Below are 16,830 nucleotides of genomic sequence, written 5' to 3' on the forward strand. Positions count from 1 at the left end.
ATGACACGGTCGCATCATGCGTTGCCGCGGAGGAGGCGCGGTTCCCCGTGCCATGACGACAGGGTCGACAGCGCCGCAAAGCAAAGCAAAACAAAACAAAAATCTGAAGCTCTTTCGCACCAGTCCATCGAGCCGGGACGCGAATACGGTCTAAACTAATCCAACGACAGCGACATGCGGCGTGTGACGTCGTATTTTTTGCATACGGTCCAGGGAAGTTGCCTTCTGGTGCAGCGCACGCTGTTGAGATTGTCGCTCAAACTCGCGCCGCGCGTCTATGCGCACTGCTACAATGTCCGAAATAAGACGCATCTTTGGCCGCTTCCTGCCTCCATGCACGTCGGCGCGCCGATAGACGAGCGTGAAACGCGGGTGGGCGATCCGCAAGCAACGATGCAGTCACGCAACCAACTGGTGCCATCGTTACTCACGCTCACATCGCGCGGGCGACTGTTGAGCCGACACTCCGATATCCATCCCAAGCAGCAGAGCATGACGAAGCGGCAGTACCCGCTTCCGGCCGACTACTTTCGGTGCCCGGCCTTGACAAACGACGAGCGCGCGTACTTTATCCAGCTCGGCGACAAGACGTTCCACACGTTCCTCGAGAAGACGGTAACCAAGCCGGACCCGAGCCTCGAGTGGCGCTCGGCCGGGCGCCAGCACGGCGTCAAGCTCCTCGAAGCCCACAGCACGAGCGGCCACCGCCTCGACCAAGGTGCGCGGCTTCGAATTTTCTATTTATAGCGTAGAAAGGGCAATCTCAAAATTCGAACGCGCTAGGCATCTTGCCCTTTCGTGCAATCGCCAAGGTCACGGGGACGATCGAAGAGGTCGCGGCGCTGCACGACTTTGACACGCGCGACAAGTGCCTCACGTACATGAACCAGTACGACTCGATGGGCGACGTCCTCGACATGATTCCGCTCTACACGTTCATCGAGCGGTCGGCGGACCTCCCGTCGCTCCATCAAGTGTACGTCAAGTGGGTTGCGTGCGCGAGTCCCGTGCCCATGATCCACGACCGCGACTACCTCTACATTGAGACACAAAACGAGTTTATTCTCGAGTCGGGCCAGCGTGGCTGGGCGTACTGCCAGCACTCGATCACACTGCCGTCCGTGCCGCCACTGCGCAACCATACGGGCCTCAACCTCGTGCGCGGCTCGCTCTACCACACGGGCTGCGTCTTTCTCGAGTCCGAGACGCCTGGCGTCTTGGAGGTGACGTACCACATTGCGTCCGACTTCAAGGGCGCGATGCCGCAGTGGGTCCGCCGCCTCGGGCTCAAGCGGCGCGCGACCAACGTCGCCAAGGTCAACGATTTCATCCACGAACAGCGCCTCAGCGCGTGTCGCATGCGCACGCAGCTCGAGTGCCGGCCGACGCTTCACTCCAAGCACTGCCACCTCTGCGACCGATCGTTCGCGCTCCGCCGGCCACGCAACTGCCACGCATGCGGCGAAGTCGTGTGCTCACGCTGCTCGAAACCGTGGCGGCTCACCGGCATCTTTCGGCTTGGGCCCGCGACCGTGTGCGTCTGCCACGCGTGCTCGTCGGCGGTCCGGGACGGCACGTCGCTGCACTTTAGCGCCTCTGACGGCGATGCGATTGCCGAAGCACGCGACGAAGATGACAACGAGATCGACGACGAGGATCGGCCGTCGATCATCATCATTGCGTCCGAGCCGCCGCCGCGCCGGTCGTCCATGAGCCGGCACTCGAGCTTTTCGCGGGCGCGGCCGTCGATCCAGCCGTCGCGCAAGCCATCGCGACGCAACTCGATCAAGGGAATCTTCCGCCCGTCGACGTCGACCATCTCGTACGTCTCGTCGTCCAACGAGCCGACGCCGTATGTGAGCAAGATGCACCAAGATTTTCTCGACGTCGCGTCGACGACCGAGACGGTCGACCTCACGCGGCTTCAAAAGCAGCTGCAAACCAAGCACGAGCACGACGCACTGGAAGCCATGTACCGCCGCATGACGCCAGGCCTTGATCGGTTCGTGCACGTTGACACGGGCAGCGACGTCGACTATGTGCCCGAGACGAAAGAAATCGACGACGACCACCGCCACTCGTCGCCATCGACCGTCGATTTGAGCTACCTCAACGAGATCTACCGCCACACACTCTCATCGTCGTCGCACGCCGACAGCGACCCGCGCTACTCGTACTGGGAGAGCGAGCCGCCGCTTCTCGACTACCGCAAGTCGCGTGTCTCCGAGTACGACCCGTCGCGCCGCAGCGCCTACGACGAACTCAACGCCCTCGTCGACGACGTGGAAGAGTCCAAGGAAGACGCAGGCAATGGCTTCCGCGTCCACGCGCCACCGGGCACCACCATGTACCCGCTGCCGACCAAGGCAGCACCCGAAACACCAGGTGTGCCAGCTCCAAAGGGCGCGACGCTCTATACGATGCACCCGCGCCACGACAGCTACGGTTTTGCGACGCCCTTTACGATCGCCGAAGAGGCGTTGGACTCGCTCAAGTCGTCGACCGTCGTCAAGCCGTACGAGCTCGACGGGCTCGAGCTCACGGACGAGTCTGCACTCTCGAGCCTCAACACGAGCCGGTCGTACCAAGAGAGCGTGCTGCAGCAGGCAGTCGACGATGCCGATCTGCCGCCGCCGCCGACCGCCGACCACGGATTTGCGTACAAGCCGATCGCGTCCAACCACGAAGGTGTCCGACGACTCCTCGCCGAGCTCGCCAAACAGCAGCAGCAACAACAACCGTACTAGACTCGTGTAATTTAACCACCCAATCGCAAACCCACTGGACGATCGCGAGTCCCGTACCCTAACCCTATGTCTTTTCGAAACAATCTCATACGACAGCGCTACGCCCTCCGAGCTTTTGTGCGGACTCGTAGGACGAGACAGTAGTACAATAGCACAGTTCAAAGATATATGTCGAACAAGAGGACGACGAGGGTCTCACGCGACGACGTCGTGCACGTCGGTCGGGTGCAGTGTCTCGTGGGTGCGGACTTGAGCATCGGTAGCAAGCACGACCCAGTCGACGTGATACAGCCAGTAGACACCATAGACTGCACAGCAGAGAAAGGCCACCGACATACCGATCCAAAGCCCAACAATGCCGTTTGCATTCACATATGCGAGCGCGACACCGAGCGGGAGACCAACCCCAATGTAGGCGACGCCATTGAGCACAGCACCTACACGTGCTATAAGATCTCAATGCAGTAGATACGCAGGACAGACCCCGGGACTGCTGGCCCGTGCCGCGGAAGATGCCGAGGATCGCAGCGTAGACGCCACAGGCCGCCTGAAACGGCGCACACACCAAAAGAAGCTGCGACGTCAAGTAGACAACGGCGAGGTCGTTCGTGTACGTATACGGGTACGAGAGGCGCAGCCAGACCATGACGAACGCCGCGCCGAGGCCCAGCGTCCCGCAGATACCGACCGTCTCCCACGCAACGACCTTGGCGCGCACCGGGTCGTTCGCTCTAACGTCCGAGTCAATTCCCACTCGTCCTATAGTTGACAAGCAAGAGTACCCGAGCGCGTTTCCAACGCGGATCGACCCCGCGACCCCGATCGGGCCGTAGACCATGTAGAAGAAGCCGCGAAACGAATGCATGCACGCGTCGGCGCTGATCGCGGTCTCGCCGTGCGGCAAGTTGCCTAGAATAAGAAACGTAGCGTCCGAGTTGGATCTTATCGCGATCTAGGTACCCGCGATAATGGACGTGAGCGCGATGCCCCAGAGCTCAAACCCGTGCATGGCCGCGCCGGCGATCCCAAGGGAAAGCACTTCGGGCACCAGCGCCATGGCCGCCTCGAGGTCCCAGCCGCGCCACTCGGTCTTGTACAATGACGTGCGCATCATGTAGGGCAAGAGCAGCAGCGGCGAGAGGAGGCCCATGATGCTAGCTCCCACGGCGCGGCCGAGGTACCCGAGCGACGTGTGAAACATGAGCACGTAGTTGATGCTGAGGTTCAGGGGTACACACACAAAGGACACGAGCGTGAGTGGCGCAACAATGGTTTGGCCTACTCCATAGTACACCTGGTACAGGAATCGACGCAGATAAACGGACCTTGGAGCACACGGCGCAAGAGGTCGTAGAAAAGACAGAACGGGGGCGCCGGCAACATGATGGTCACAAGGTTTGAAGCGAGGTCCGCGACTTCGTCCGACTGCCCGAGCAGCAAGAGGCAGTCTTTGGCGAAAAAGCCAAGTGCGAGCATCGGCGTGAGGAGAATCATACCCTAGTACACCGATGATGCAGGAGGACGCAAACGGAAGCATGACGCACCGCGAGCAAGCCGGCCTGGAAGACGAGGCCCATGTCCTGCGACTGACCGGCGCCGTACGACTGCGAGCAGAGCGTGTCCATGGCGGCGCCCGTGCCCCAGATAACCGTCCATGACGTCAAAACGAGAAAGGTCGTGGCCATCGCGATCGCTGAAATGTACGATTTGCTGTACTCGCTGCTGAGGTGGCCCATCATCATGATGGGCACAACACCAGCGACATGGTCGAGCGCCGAGCTAAGGACCTACGCCATGGCGGTGCTGTTGGAGTGCACCGTATCGATAAAGACTAGGCGTACGAGAGGCAGCGCCAGCAGCAGGAGCGACTGGGCCTCGTGTAGGTAGGTCCGCGCCGGCTTGGCAACCTTGGATTGGTCGAGCAGCGGGCTTGCCTCGTCGAGCGAGCGCACCTTGGCGTCATGGCCCGCGAAGAAGCTCATGAAGAACGACATGGAAGTCGCAAGTGGTCACGATGGAAGATCGCAACTTGGCGTTCGAAAGATTCCGCCGTCTGTTATTGGCTGTTTCAAAATCATTTTGACCAATTAAAATACGAAACGCATTTGATTGGTGGAGCGCACTTGATTTTGCCCAATAAGCAGCCCACAAGCCTGGTTGAAGTGATGTCCGCGTCAGTCATCGTCGTCCTCGGCTGAAGTCCTGTGACGTAGCATCAATAGCTACTCGCTCCGTGGACTGAAAAGACTACCAACGGGTACTGGAGTCTTCGTAGTAAAACCTCATCACGAGGCTAGTTGTGGACAATTGACGCCTTTCGCTCGTCGTTCGCCCTTTGCGATAGCTCAATCGTAGTCCATTGATATAACCCTAGTCTTTTGGCGTTTACGTGCAAGACTCAAACAAATGTCGACCAACGATCCGTTAGGGAAGACATCCGATTGCCTAGCACGCCGGCTTGGGAAGATGCGGCGCTATAAGTCCTTGGCGTACGAGAGGCGGGAGAAGATGACAGTAGAAACAGAATCCTTGCCGCACTCGATCGGGCTGATCGTGGACAGGTTCTCCGACTCGAGAATCGCATAGTCGTAGGTCAGCGTGGTGGAGTCAAACTTGGGTGCGTGACGGCCTTCTTGATCTTGCTGGCCTCGCCGTGCGCAACGCCGCTGCGAACGTGGGTCCGATGCTTTTGGTTTGCGTTGTGCTGTCCCTTGATGAGTGCGATGGGCGCCGTCGATGCGGTGACCAGCCGCAGCTCTGCGTGGGCACCGCAGCTGCAAATAGGCGGAATTTTCCCGAGCGTCCACGTGCTGGGTTGCGCTGCTCGATTCACCAAATTCCAAAAAGAATATTATCCCATTGCCCCTCGTACCACGTGTCGACAAGACGAGTAGCAGTGCTGGTAGTAGAATGGTTTCGTCGGCTCTTGCCACGTTGCCACGAGTATCCGGATAAGCGTGTGTCAATGACGTGTATCCGGCTCCAGCTGGCGCGAATTTCAAATTGCGTAGAGTTGCGACAGCGGCCGTCTTCGTTGGTGTGTCAAGCAAGACGAAGTCGGCCATGGCGCTCGCGATCGAACTCGGCAAAGACTATTACACGACTGGTGACGCGCTCTCTGGCCACGTCCACGTCGCATCCGTCCCCGACGACGCGCCCTTCGGTGCTGATGGCTTGGCACGACAACACTTCTCACGCGGTGTTGTAGCGCTCGTGGTGACGCTGCGCGGTAAGGAAAAGGTCGTCGTTGCAAGCCATCCCGCGGGGGCCAAGGCGTTGCCCCCGACAACACACCGCCATGCGTTCTTCGAAGACACGGTGCAAGCATGCGCGTGGTGTGTGTCATCTCATCGCGTTCCTGTAGCTGCTGCACACGGCGATCACGACGGCGCCAACGTCGTTTGGCTTTGATTTCGAGTGGCCCGAGGAGCTCCCAGGCTCATACGAGAACGTCCGACACGCGGCACTGCAGGCCAAGATCCAGTACAAACTCTGCGCGCGGTTAATGCGCGGCGACGCGACGATCGCGTCGGTGACGCGCCCGATCCTTCTGTACGGCACCACGTCGTATGTCGCCAAGCCGTTTTCAGAAAACCAGTCGCAGAAAATACTCTTCCTCAAGTGCCTCAGCCAAGGCCGCTGCTCGGTGGAAATGACTCTCGACAAGAACGTCTATGCGATTGGCGACTCGATCCAGGTAGTATTTTTGGTTGGATCCAAGTTGGATACAGACGTGGATGTTAGATCACGGCCGACATTCAAAACACGTCCCGACGCCGCGTCAAGTGCATTCGATACGTCTGCACTCAAGACGTCCATGTGCAATGTGGCCCGTCGACGCGGATCTTTTCGTCCGACGTTGGCCACGACACGCGCGGCGGCCTCGCGCCCTACAAGAGCGTTCTGCGCATCGACATGTGTGACGCGCTGCGCAACCAACTGTACCCGAGCACACGGGGTACGCTCTTGCGGGTCGAGTATGCACTGCGCATCATTGTCGAGATCCCGTCGTGCCCCAACGTCGAGCTCATGCTCCCGCTCATCGTGGGGCCGCCCAAAGCGTCGTCGATCTTTGCGCCGCCACCGACGCCACTGCATCGTCGCAAGGGGTTTAGCACGGAAGATAGCGTATAACACACAACCCTACGACTCGAAATACAGTAGGTATGCATTATGGAAAATGGACGAATTGTCTCGTTCTTTCTCACCAAGGAGCCATCTACGAGATAACAAAGTACTAGGAAACAAGGGGTGAGATCGGTTGGCAGTACGATGATGTTGAAATAGGTCCTCTACTCAATAGATAACATTACGCCCCATAAATTTGTTGGACTTATTTCGTTGTGTGCACTGAGGACCTGATCGAGGCAGGCAGAGACAGGAGCGCGATCCGCGGGACAATGTGCGGGCGCTGTGTTGGGCGACGAGCCGGAAAGCCGAACGGTTGGCAATGTCGATCAAGCTGCGATGGGGCAACTTGCACAGACTGTGGTAGCGGGCGCTTTCGCAAACCCCGCCTCGTCACAGGCTCTCGTGCTCGTGGCTGTCGGGTATCTACTCTACAGACTCTCGTGGAAGTGTTGAGATTCAAGGTCACCGAGGCCACCACTCCCGTACACTCTCGTCCAATGTACAATGTACATGTAGTGTACTCGTGTTGAAGCTGGCGTTGGTATTGTTGTACTACAGTATGTTGGCAGCCGTCCTGTCGAAAAGCGAGCGCTCTTGTCCGGGGTGCACCAGCGCAATCGCACAGCTCTCGCCAGCTTCCTACTCGAGAGACAGGAAGTAGGTTGGTCGCTCCCAGCATACTAATATCGAGGCCGTGGCCAGCCATTCTTGGTGGCCTGGGCTGCGACGAGACTGGCGATCCTCGTCTCCGAATGCGCATTCGCGCTCCCAACGTGCCACGTGGACGCATGACCCAGGTTCGGTGGTGTGGGTTTTTCCGGATAGACATCGCGTGAAACCGTTTAACGCGCATTTATCCGGCCGAATCCGGAAAACGATGCGTATCGATCGGTTTTACGAAGCCACATGGTCCGCACTTCAAGTCAATCGAAGGCGGCATTTGGATTGGTGCATTAAAGCCGCATTTCAGCCAATCCGCGACGGCGTCTGCGAGCACTGTGGCCGGCAACCTGTCATATCGCCGCTTGTAGCATCAGCAGCACCATGCAGCAGCAGCAGGACGACGACGGCCCGCTCTCGAACCCGGTGAAGACGCGCGTTCCTGGTCCCGAGCCAGCGCCCGGGCGCAAGAGCTCCATCGCACGCGAGCCCAAGCACTCGCTCGCCGACGCCACGTGCTTGATCCTGTACACGGGCGGGACCTTTGGCATGGCGCCCGACGCGGCCGGCGTCCTCCATCCCAAGAGCGGCTTCCTCGAGAAGAAGGTGCGCGAGATGGACGAGTTCAAGTTTGGCGGTATGCCCAAGGTCACGATCATCGAGTGGGAAGAGCCGATCGACTCATCCGACATGACGCCGACCGACTGGAGCAAGATCGCATCGACGATCGAAGAACACTACTGGGACTACGACGGGTACGTGCGAATGCTTCACTATGCGCCTAACGCTCGGCAGGTTTGTCGTCTTGCAGGGCACCGACACGATGGCGTACACGGCGTCCGCGCTCTCGTTCATGCTCGAGAGCCTCGGTACACTTGCTCCTTCTCTCTCCTAAAGCATCGACTCATGCCATCGGTAGGCAAGCCGGTCGTCGTCGCGGGTGCCATGATCCCGCTGCACTTTCCGCACAGTGATGCGCGACGAAACCTCATCATGTCGGTCATCTGCGCGGCGACGCTCGACATCCCCGAGGTACCTAGGTACCTATTTCATCTACCTACACGACCCATGCGTATAGGTGTGCATCTACTCGAACGACAAGCTCCTGCGCGGGAACCGCACGACCAAGATCGCCAACATGTCGGTCGACGCGTTCCACTCGCCCAACTTTCCGTTTCTGGCATCGACCGGCGTCGAGACGGCCATCGAACATGGCCTCGTGCTTCCATACCCGCGCCGCCGGTACAGGTTGCTCGTCTCTGGCCTCGCATACTCATCGTCCATGCACCTGTAGCTTTAGCGTCTTTACGAGCCTGCACACCAACATTTGCGTCTTCCACTTGGTGCCGGGCTTTGACGACGACTGCATCACAGCCTACATTGAGCGCCACAACCGCGAGGCGAACCCGTCGAGCAACCCAAAGGCCATGGTATTCCACTCTCTACACGCTCAACTCGAGCCATGGACAGCAGTGTAATCTATTGGGGCTAGGTCTTTGCCCTCTACGGCACGGGCAACGCGCCGCTCAAGAAGGACGGCTTCTTGAGTGTTGTCCAGAACGCACTCAACTCGGAGATTGCAGTTGTCGTCACGACGCAATGTCTGCACGGCCGGTATGCTGGATGCGGCGACACTTGATAGATTGACATTTTTGCTAGCACGCAATTGGATACGTATGCGACCGGTGTCAAGCTGCTCGAGATGGGCGTCATCACGTCGTACGACATGACGATCGAGAGCTGCGTCTCCAAGCTCGCGTACCTCATGGGGAAGGGCTTCCGCGGCGTCGGCCTCAAGGAAAAGATGGAAACGGTATCCTCGTTCTTGATACAAAGTTGATACTAGATTGGGAACTTGTAGGACCTCCGCGGCGAACTCTCGGTCGTCGACCACGCAAGCGAGGACCTGAGCCGGAACCAGTCGAGCAACCGCAAGACGGTCAAGAAGCTCCTCGGCCATTAGACGACTTGCATGTAGAATCGACATCTCCCACTCTTTCTGCGTCCACTTGGCTCTCAAGTTACCCGCCGAGGTCCAGATTGGACTTGGCCAGGTCAAGTCAAGTCAGCAGGCAGCTGCGCTCGTACTGTAGCCGGCTTAATGGAGGGCTTTGCAAGAGCTTGGAACTGCTGGGAAGGCGGCAACGTAGCGGATCCCGATTTCGCGGGAAACATCGCGTTTTCATTGGCTATAAATCGAGTTTTTCCACCGTCCGCCGATCAAATGGTAAAGTTGTTGGCAGTGCACACAATCTCCTACAGCGAGAAGACAATATTGTGCTGAAGTGTCGTATTGCTTCGAGGCTTGCAAAGCTCGGCAGCACACGGTGGCGGGAAGGGAAGCTTTGGAGCCTGCAGACTTTTTCAAAATGCAACATATCGGATTGGTTGAATTATAGCCAATCGTACGCTGTTTTTATTTCCCGACCCTGGCTCGAATTTTATTGGAATTATAATGACAGTTGTACTTGTATTTGTATGCAAATCGGTTTAAAAAGACGTTGCTTTTCGGGCCGAGAGCGGTCAGTTGCCAATTCACCCGAGTCCGCAATGACGGGGCCGCGATCGCTCTTCGCGGGGATGAAGTTCCATGTGCACAAGCGGACGCTGGCGCGGGACAAGGCCGAGGAGCTCATCAAGGTACCTCGAGGAAGACGACTCCATGCGCTCAAGATGGCGTAGGAGCATGGCGGCGAAGTCGTCGACGCGAACGCCGAGGGGCGCATCCTCCTCATGGACAACCAGCGACTCGAGAAGCATGCAGACGACCACCTCAATGTCGAGTACATCTACGAGTGTATCAAGAAGAAGATGCTCCTCGACCGCGATCCCTTCATGGCGCCGGCAGATTGGGCCGACGACGACGACGACTACGACCAAGACGAGCCCGAAGTACGCGCCAAGAGAACACGCACGCCGTATACGCTTCCGGAACAGGCAGCCATGCTCCAGTACAAGTTGGTATCGCTCTCATGTGCCATTGTCCGGACTCGAATCGTGCGGTGTAGGACATGCACCTCAAGCTCAACCAAAGCAGCGGGTGCCATCGCAAGTTTTGGACCATCGCCGCGGCCAAGAGGGTACACGACCGGCCGTGGTCGCATGGACTTAGCTTGCTGCCGCCTAGATTACCAACCGTACGGTCGAAAGCATGCTCGATCACCACAAGAGACGACTCGTGGTCCTGACATTGCCGCAGCTACGTGAAATCCTTACGCATTTCAAGGTACAAAAGAACTTGCTCGTGCGCGCTCGCGCTGAACGCAGCGATCTGCTAGGGCTACGCCGGAGACCCCGATGAGGATGACGACGACGACGACGAGGCACCGGCGCCACGGCCGACAAAGGCGCCGCTACCGGTCGAGCGTGTCAAAGCACTTCGAATGGCGTCGCGCGAGGATGTACCGCGGACGGTGGCGCCCCGCAAGCAGCCCCACCGTACGTCCCGCGAGCGACGCGTCCCTCTTGACGAATCTGCTGAGAGCGAAGATTTCACGGACGAAGAAGTGCCACCGCCCATGTTTTCGACGCAAAAAGAGTCGACCCGACTCAAGCGCTCGCAACGCAGCAGCCACTCGAGCGGCTCCGAGTCGGACGTCGACGTCGTCACGCGCCCCAAGAAGCCACGTGTCTCAGCGCGCATGGTGCTCAGCGATGAGAATGAAGATGAAAGCGACGCGGAAGACAACGACGACGGTGTGGTGCCGGACAGCCAGCAGTCGCACGACAGTGCAGCGACGATCGATGACGCGACGCAAACTGAAGAGAGCCAGGCGCCGATCACCGACGCTGCGGACGCCCAATCCGCAAGCAAGCGGTCGGCAAAAAAGAAGGCAGCTGCACCGTCCCCTGGCCGTCCCAAGGCGGCCAACAGTTTTGGCCGCATTGTGCCCCGGCACAAGCACACGATGCGGCCCATCGCAGTACCCGGTGTCGTCGCCCGTCCATCAGAGCTCGCGCCGTTCCCCATGCCAGCGCCGACGACGCCCGCCCAGCTCCGCGCGCTCCGCAAGTTTATGTTTCTCCACTCGGGCATGCCCGATGAGGCGATCGACCATGCGCTCTATTCGTCGTGCGGCAACCCCGTCTTGGCCATCCACTACCTTCGAGGCAACTTACCGCTGGGTACGTCGAGTGCGTGTGAGATGCCGCCATTGATGCTGGACGTAGGCTGTTGGACGCCGGACGATGACAGCTGGCTCTACGAAAACGTTACCGTCACGTCCCTCACGCTTGACGAGACCGACGAGACGCTGACGGCACTCGTCGAGGCGGCGTTCCGCTCGGCCAAGCCAACGCGCCCGCACCCGCTCGAGATGGCCGTCGAGCGGCTTCGCTTTTTGGTGCGAGAGCTCAGTATGCAGCCGGCGCCGGATTCGTGAGTCGCTATGTGCGTCCGTGCGACAGCCGTCGCCAGAGCATGCGCACACGTTCCACCGCGCTGGAGAGTCGTATTGCGACGAGGCGTAGAGGCTGCAAAAGTTGTATTTTACTATTTCGATCGTCCAGCGCCTCGTCCTACGTGTCGCGTTGACCAGAGTGAATCCGTGGGGGCAAGCAAGGATACCACCCCTCTTTGGACGCCGATTATCGACCACATCGATCGGAGGGTGCAACACTCGCACCACAAGTGCAGACCACGTTGGGACAACGTGTGCCACTCTACTGATGCGTCGCTGCGTACATTAACAACGACGAAGCCAAGGAGATGCGGTATGAACGCTGTTCTCGCAAACGTTGGGCTCGTGCATCATCTGTGGCCCGGTGGAGGTAGACGGTGTCATCTAGTCAATATGTGGTCCATTCTTCCGTGCGCGATACCAATATGAGTATGCAACGAACGACTAACAATGTAAATGTCTTATCGCAGCAGTTTTTTGCCGAGCCACGTGTGACGGAAGCTCGCGCGGGGCTCGATCGCGAGCTCGTGCGGCTCGCAAGCCAAGAGGTGCTTGAGGTCGAGCGTCCGCGTCGAGTCGGAGAGGCGACTCGTCGACACCCCAGAGGCTGTTAAATACGTCGTGCTCAGCGTAAAATCGGCCAAGTCGGGCGTCAAGTCTTCGCTCCGAAAGCTCGAGGTCATAGCGTCCAGCATCGACTTGGACGACTCCATTGCCAGTGCGGGGGCGTCTACGTGGGCGCCATCTTCGTCTTAATATCGCTGTAGAGCACTACGTACAGTCACGGCGCGAAGAGGACGCTGTGAGATCGTCGACTACGTCCGAAGGGTCTTCAACGCAAGCGACGCAACCCTGGCGTTTGGCCGAGTGGCACTTGCTACACACGACCTACAGTGCCGTCGTCAGCGCCTCTTCTCGATGATATCAAGCAAATGTCTACCTGACCACAGTGCTGGCAATTGAGCTTCTTCATGAGGACATGGAATTTCGTCGCACAGAGCGAGCACGCGGAGCACGTCTCGGTCGGCGTCATGCTCTATAGCATCGCGTACAATGACACATTGCAGTTTTGATATGGGTGCAGACCACTGGAAACGTCGAGAGAGCGGTCTCTTGGCGTCGCAGATCGTGAATGTGCGCTTCGATGCGCGTAAAGTCGAGTGCCGCGGCTTTCATCGTGTGCTTGGCCAGCCAGCGCGGCGCCGTGCCCTTGAGGTCAAATTCGAACCGCTGGTGCACGTCGAGGCGGCCGGGCGTGTCGGTTTCGGACACGAGGACCCTACCCCAATGACGGTTTCAAACCATTCGGAACCGCTCGTTCGTTACCCCGAGTGATAGAACGATCCGCGTACAAAGTTGAGAGCGTGCTTGAGGTCGGGGCAGCTAGGAATGCGCACCGAGTGCTGTGCGAGCGCCCACGCCTTGTGCCCGGACGGAAGCGTGAGGTGTTTTTGCATCTAGTGCATGATTGTGAGACAGACTATAACAGTAGAAAACGAGGACCGTCTACCTCGAGAACGCAAAAGTCGCGGTGGTGCACGAGCGCCGAGCACTCGCACGCAAACCAGCGCAAAACAACGTGCATTTCGGGTGTCGAAGCGACGACGTGGAGAATCGTGGAGCCGAGAAGACCACCCGCGTACCCGTCCATCGCATCTGTTATGTGCACGTCGGTGAGGTTGGCAAGGACCGACTCGACCTCGGACAGGTCTGCCGCCAGCGTTGTCGAGCCGTGGTAGCAGACGCTCCGCGCTTCCCGCGTCGCGCTCGAGCCTACGACGGCGAGAAACGTGCCCAACGTTCGCTCCGCAAGCTCCAGAAGATGGTCTTCTTCGTCCGGCGAGAGCGGGGACGGGTGGCGAAACACGGGCGACGACTTGATCTGCGTGCGCACATACTGCCGGGTCTTGACGTCAGGCATGGCTGTTGAATTGAAGATTGAAGCCAAAGGAATTCGGATGCAGGACGTTCGAAGAAGCATGCGTTGATATCGGGATGAGATTGGTGGCCTGGCGCATACAAGTGGTGGGACCTTTCGCAAATGTTGCCGGTACGTCGACGGATGGTTTTCTAGTCGATTGGTCAATATCGTCTAGTGCTTACCTCGTGCACCGGCAAGACCAACGCCGCCAAGATAACGTAATGTACTTGTGCTAGTACGACATTTCTTGGGGCGCGGGATCGTCGAACGTCTGCACTATATTCTATTGTTCTATTATCAGACGAAATTGAGTTGCTAGTCGACCCTCTCCCGCGTGCCTTGCAGCTGGCGCTGCGTCTCAAGCGGGAATGCAACCAGGTTGGGACATGGGCATCAGCGTGTCAAGCCAACCTCGTCGTCTGCGTCCGCCGTCTTCTACATATAAGTATACAATAAAGTGCAAATCACATTCTTTTTCGTCGCTTTGCAAAGGTCTGAAATACGGGGCCATCTCGGACGCGTAAGAACAGTCAGAACTGAGTGGTATTCTGGATGTTTGCAACAAAAAATGAACGACCGACAACATTGTACATCCGATGTGGGCCGCGGCCGGCGTGGGCGATGACGTCCTTGTCATCATTCGCGACCGCTCGCAATCGCAGCGGTGCGTCGACACAAAGTGGAACGTGCTGCACTGGGAGCGTGCCACGAGAGCCTTCGATAGTCGATATAAATTCACCGCATGCAATGATAGAGTTTTACACGCGCAAAATGTGGGAAATGATTCCAGCACAAATAGCCTTGTCGCGAGCTCTCAGCCACTTCGTTTGCTGTGACGAGGATTTCTGCTGCCGGGAACCAAGAAGAGCTTGGCAGCTTGGACCTGTCTGCTATCCAACTAGGATGACGCAGGGCCATAAATCAACCATGAGTTGTCGTCAGTGACCCACAACTAATCCCTCGCCTGCAACGTGAATTCGCCTGCAATTGCCGTAGATAAGTTGCCCGGATCCTTGAAGGGCAGACGCACGTCCACGATCGCGCCCACCACGCACACGGCGCGTCGACACGGTGCCAAACATTTGTGTACACGTACGTTCCCAACTCCTTGGAAGACCAATGCTCGATGACCATGAGCTGCTCCATGCGTCCCTTGGCAATAGAAAGTACCAGGATGGGCATACTGGATACTAAAGGGCAGTGTAAAAGCCAGGAAAGAGGCAAGGAAATACGTGTCCCAAGTTATAGCTCCATTGAGAAAGCTATCAACCCTCATTTCATCCTGCCTCATTACGCACTAAGTACTTATAGCAGCGCGCTTGGAGCTTGCATTGAAAAGACAAACCCACTCAAATTATCCTCGCGCACGAGCCATCGCGCCGCAATGTGGCATGGACGTGTTCTCGTCCGCGACCAGCCACGGGGCACTGTACTTGCTTTAGGCAATTCGCTTCCCACCTGGAGTGGGACCTACACTTGTTGACGCGATGCAACGCATAATATTAATATTCTATTTGTTCAACAATTATACTATAGTTTGTATTGAAAATTGTTTCAAGATAAACAATATACTTGAATAGAAAAACCGTTCAATAAAGTTGGTTCCAGCGCCACCAAAGGCAATCTCACGCCAGTTTGCAAATCTCCGAGTAAGTTCTGAGAGCCATGCGCTTCCGCCCCGACTTTTACCCGTCGGTCTCGCCGTCCCAGCACGAGCATCTGCGGCTGCTCGCCAAGAAATCGGTCGCCGACCTCCTTCAAGTGGCCGCGGCCTACGACGGGTCGGGCGCCCGCACGCGGTTTGAGATGCTGCCGCCGCTCCACGGCAACCCGGACGTGCAGTCGATCTGCGGCACCGTGACGTTGCAAGCATCACTGGAAGACATCGAGGCCATCATGCAATGCCACGTTGCCAACACGGCCGAGAGTCAAGCGTTTGCCAAGACCGTCGAGACGCACGTCAAGGCCTCGGCGCTGCTGTTGCAGCTGAGCCCGAGCATGACGATCAACTGGGCCATGATCGAGTCGCAGTCGTCGGTCATGCGGCACCGCGACTTTGTCTACGTACAGTGCCGCGAGCACAAGGTTATCGACGGCGTCGACACGTGGGTGTCGTGCACGCACTCGGTCAAGATTGACGGGTGCCCGCCGCTCGACGAGTCGCTTGAGCTCGTGCGCGGCGGCTTGTACGCCTCGGGCTATGTCTTTTCCGCGCACCCGACCGAAGGCATTGTCCGCGCCACGTACGTGCTCTCGGTGGACTTTAAGGGCCGGACGCCCCACGCGTGGACGTCGACAACGCTGAAGAACTGGTGCCACGCGCTCTCGCGCATGCAGAGCTTCTTTGACGCGCGCCACGTCGGCCGTCTCTCGAGCTACGTGCGCAGCGACATGGAGGTCAAGTCCGTCAAGGACGTGGCGTACTGCCACGTGTGCGGCGGCGACTTCTTCGCCTGGACAAAAAAGGACAATTGCCGCATCTGCGGCGAGGTCGTGTGTCCGTCGTGCACTGAGAAGAAGGACGTCGCGTTGCCGTCCGGCGTCCGCAAGCTCGCTATGTGCACTGTCTGCTTGCACTCGAAATTTGAGCCCGAGAAGCTCTCGCCACGCCTGCGCCAGAGTCGGTCGTGGCCCGACGAGCAATACAATGCACGACCGCCGCGGCCGCAGCGCTGGAGCACAGCACGTGTGTCAGCGGATGCGCTTGACATTGGCGACTTTACCGTGCCCCGGTCGCGGTCGCTGGTCGTCCACCCGCCAATCGAGCCCGAGCCGGTTGTTGTTGTTGCCACCAAAGAGCGGGCGACAAGCCATCGGAGGTCGCACCAGCGGTCGATGGACCGCGCGTCGTTTGAGGAGATGCAGCGCGTGTGTCAACCTCGACTGTCGTTTGAAGCCGACGGCGACGTCGATCTCTTTGACAAGGTCTTCTAGTCGCGTCCAACCGTTTATGCTATTTAACCCAAATACC

General features: G+C 58.3%; 7 protein-coding genes across 7 annotated transcripts; 5 read left to right on the top strand and 2 right to left on the bottom strand.

The window, feature by feature from the left end:
- Positions 1-453: 453 nt before the first annotated feature.
- On the top strand, positions 454-2,809 carry SDRG_08488 (hypothetical protein). Its single transcript, XM_008614378.1, has 2 exons — positions 454-718; positions 784-2,809. Exons 1-2 carry the CDS (start codon positions 493-495, stop codon positions 2,745-2,747), a joined length of 2,190 nt encoding a protein of 729 aa, XP_008612600.1. The 5' UTR covers positions 454-492; the 3' UTR covers positions 2,748-2,809.
- Positions 2,810-2,882: 73 nt separating this feature from the next.
- On the bottom strand, positions 2,883-4,766 carry SDRG_08489 (hypothetical protein). Its single transcript, XM_008614379.1, has 7 exons — positions 4,589-4,766; positions 4,292-4,534; positions 4,073-4,244; positions 3,708-4,025; positions 3,530-3,656; positions 3,231-3,478; positions 2,883-3,184 (listed from the first exon to the last, which is right to left on the bottom strand). Exons 1-7 carry the CDS (start codon positions 4,739-4,741, stop codon positions 2,943-2,945), a joined length of 1,503 nt encoding a protein of 500 aa, XP_008612601.1. The 5' UTR covers positions 4,742-4,766; the 3' UTR covers positions 2,883-2,942.
- Positions 4,767-5,760: 994 nt separating this feature from the next.
- Positions 5,761-6,955, top strand: SDRG_08490 (hypothetical protein). The gene is made up of 4 exons (XM_008614380.1): positions 5,761-5,910; positions 5,956-6,065; positions 6,112-6,444; positions 6,492-6,955. Exons 1-4 carry the CDS (start codon positions 5,811-5,813, stop codon positions 6,879-6,881), a joined length of 933 nt encoding a protein of 310 aa, XP_008612602.1. The 5' UTR covers positions 5,761-5,810; the 3' UTR covers positions 6,882-6,955.
- A 900-nt stretch (positions 6,956-7,855) lies between these two features.
- Positions 7,856-9,546, top strand: SDRG_08491 (hypothetical protein). The gene is made up of 8 exons (XM_008614381.1): positions 7,856-8,293; positions 8,334-8,407; positions 8,458-8,570; positions 8,617-8,780; positions 8,833-8,968; positions 9,031-9,152; positions 9,198-9,351; positions 9,400-9,546. Exons 1-8 carry the CDS (start codon positions 7,923-7,925, stop codon positions 9,499-9,501), a joined length of 1,236 nt encoding a protein of 411 aa, XP_008612603.1. The 5' UTR covers positions 7,856-7,922; the 3' UTR covers positions 9,502-9,546.
- A 525-nt stretch (positions 9,547-10,071) lies between these two features.
- SDRG_08492 (hypothetical protein) lies at positions 10,072-12,210 on the top strand. The gene is made up of 6 exons (XM_008614382.1): positions 10,072-10,178; positions 10,221-10,499; positions 10,547-10,618; positions 10,666-10,764; positions 10,817-11,663; positions 11,709-12,210. Exons 1-6 carry the CDS (start codon positions 10,089-10,091, stop codon positions 11,918-11,920), a joined length of 1,599 nt encoding a protein of 532 aa, XP_008612604.1. The 5' UTR covers positions 10,072-10,088; the 3' UTR covers positions 11,921-12,210.
- A 111-nt stretch (positions 12,211-12,321) lies between these two features.
- On the bottom strand, positions 12,322-14,101 carry SDRG_08493 (hypothetical protein). Its single transcript, XM_008614383.1, has 6 exons — positions 13,449-14,101; positions 13,265-13,395; positions 13,025-13,217; positions 12,879-12,974; positions 12,718-12,826; positions 12,322-12,668 (listed from the first exon to the last, which is right to left on the bottom strand). Exons 1-6 carry the CDS (start codon positions 13,917-13,919, stop codon positions 12,400-12,402), a joined length of 1,269 nt encoding a protein of 422 aa, XP_008612605.1. The 5' UTR covers positions 13,920-14,101; the 3' UTR covers positions 12,322-12,399.
- Positions 14,102-15,524: 1,423 nt separating this feature from the next.
- Positions 15,525-16,793, top strand: SDRG_08494 (hypothetical protein; the record flags this gene model as incomplete). Its single annotated transcript, XM_008614384.1, has 1 exon — positions 15,525-16,793. The coding sequence occupies one exon, from the start codon at positions 15,525-15,527 to the stop codon at positions 16,791-16,793; it is 1,269 nt and encodes a 422-aa protein (XP_008612606.1).
- Positions 16,794-16,830: the final 37 nt, after the last annotated feature.

The sequence above is a fragment of the Saprolegnia diclina genome (assembly GCF_000281045.1).
Source record: "Saprolegnia diclina VS20 unplaced genomic scaffold supercont1.26, whole genome shotgun sequence".
In the NCBI taxonomy this organism is placed as follows: domain Eukaryota; phylum Oomycota; class Saprolegniomycetes; order Saprolegniales; family Saprolegniaceae; genus Saprolegnia; species Saprolegnia diclina.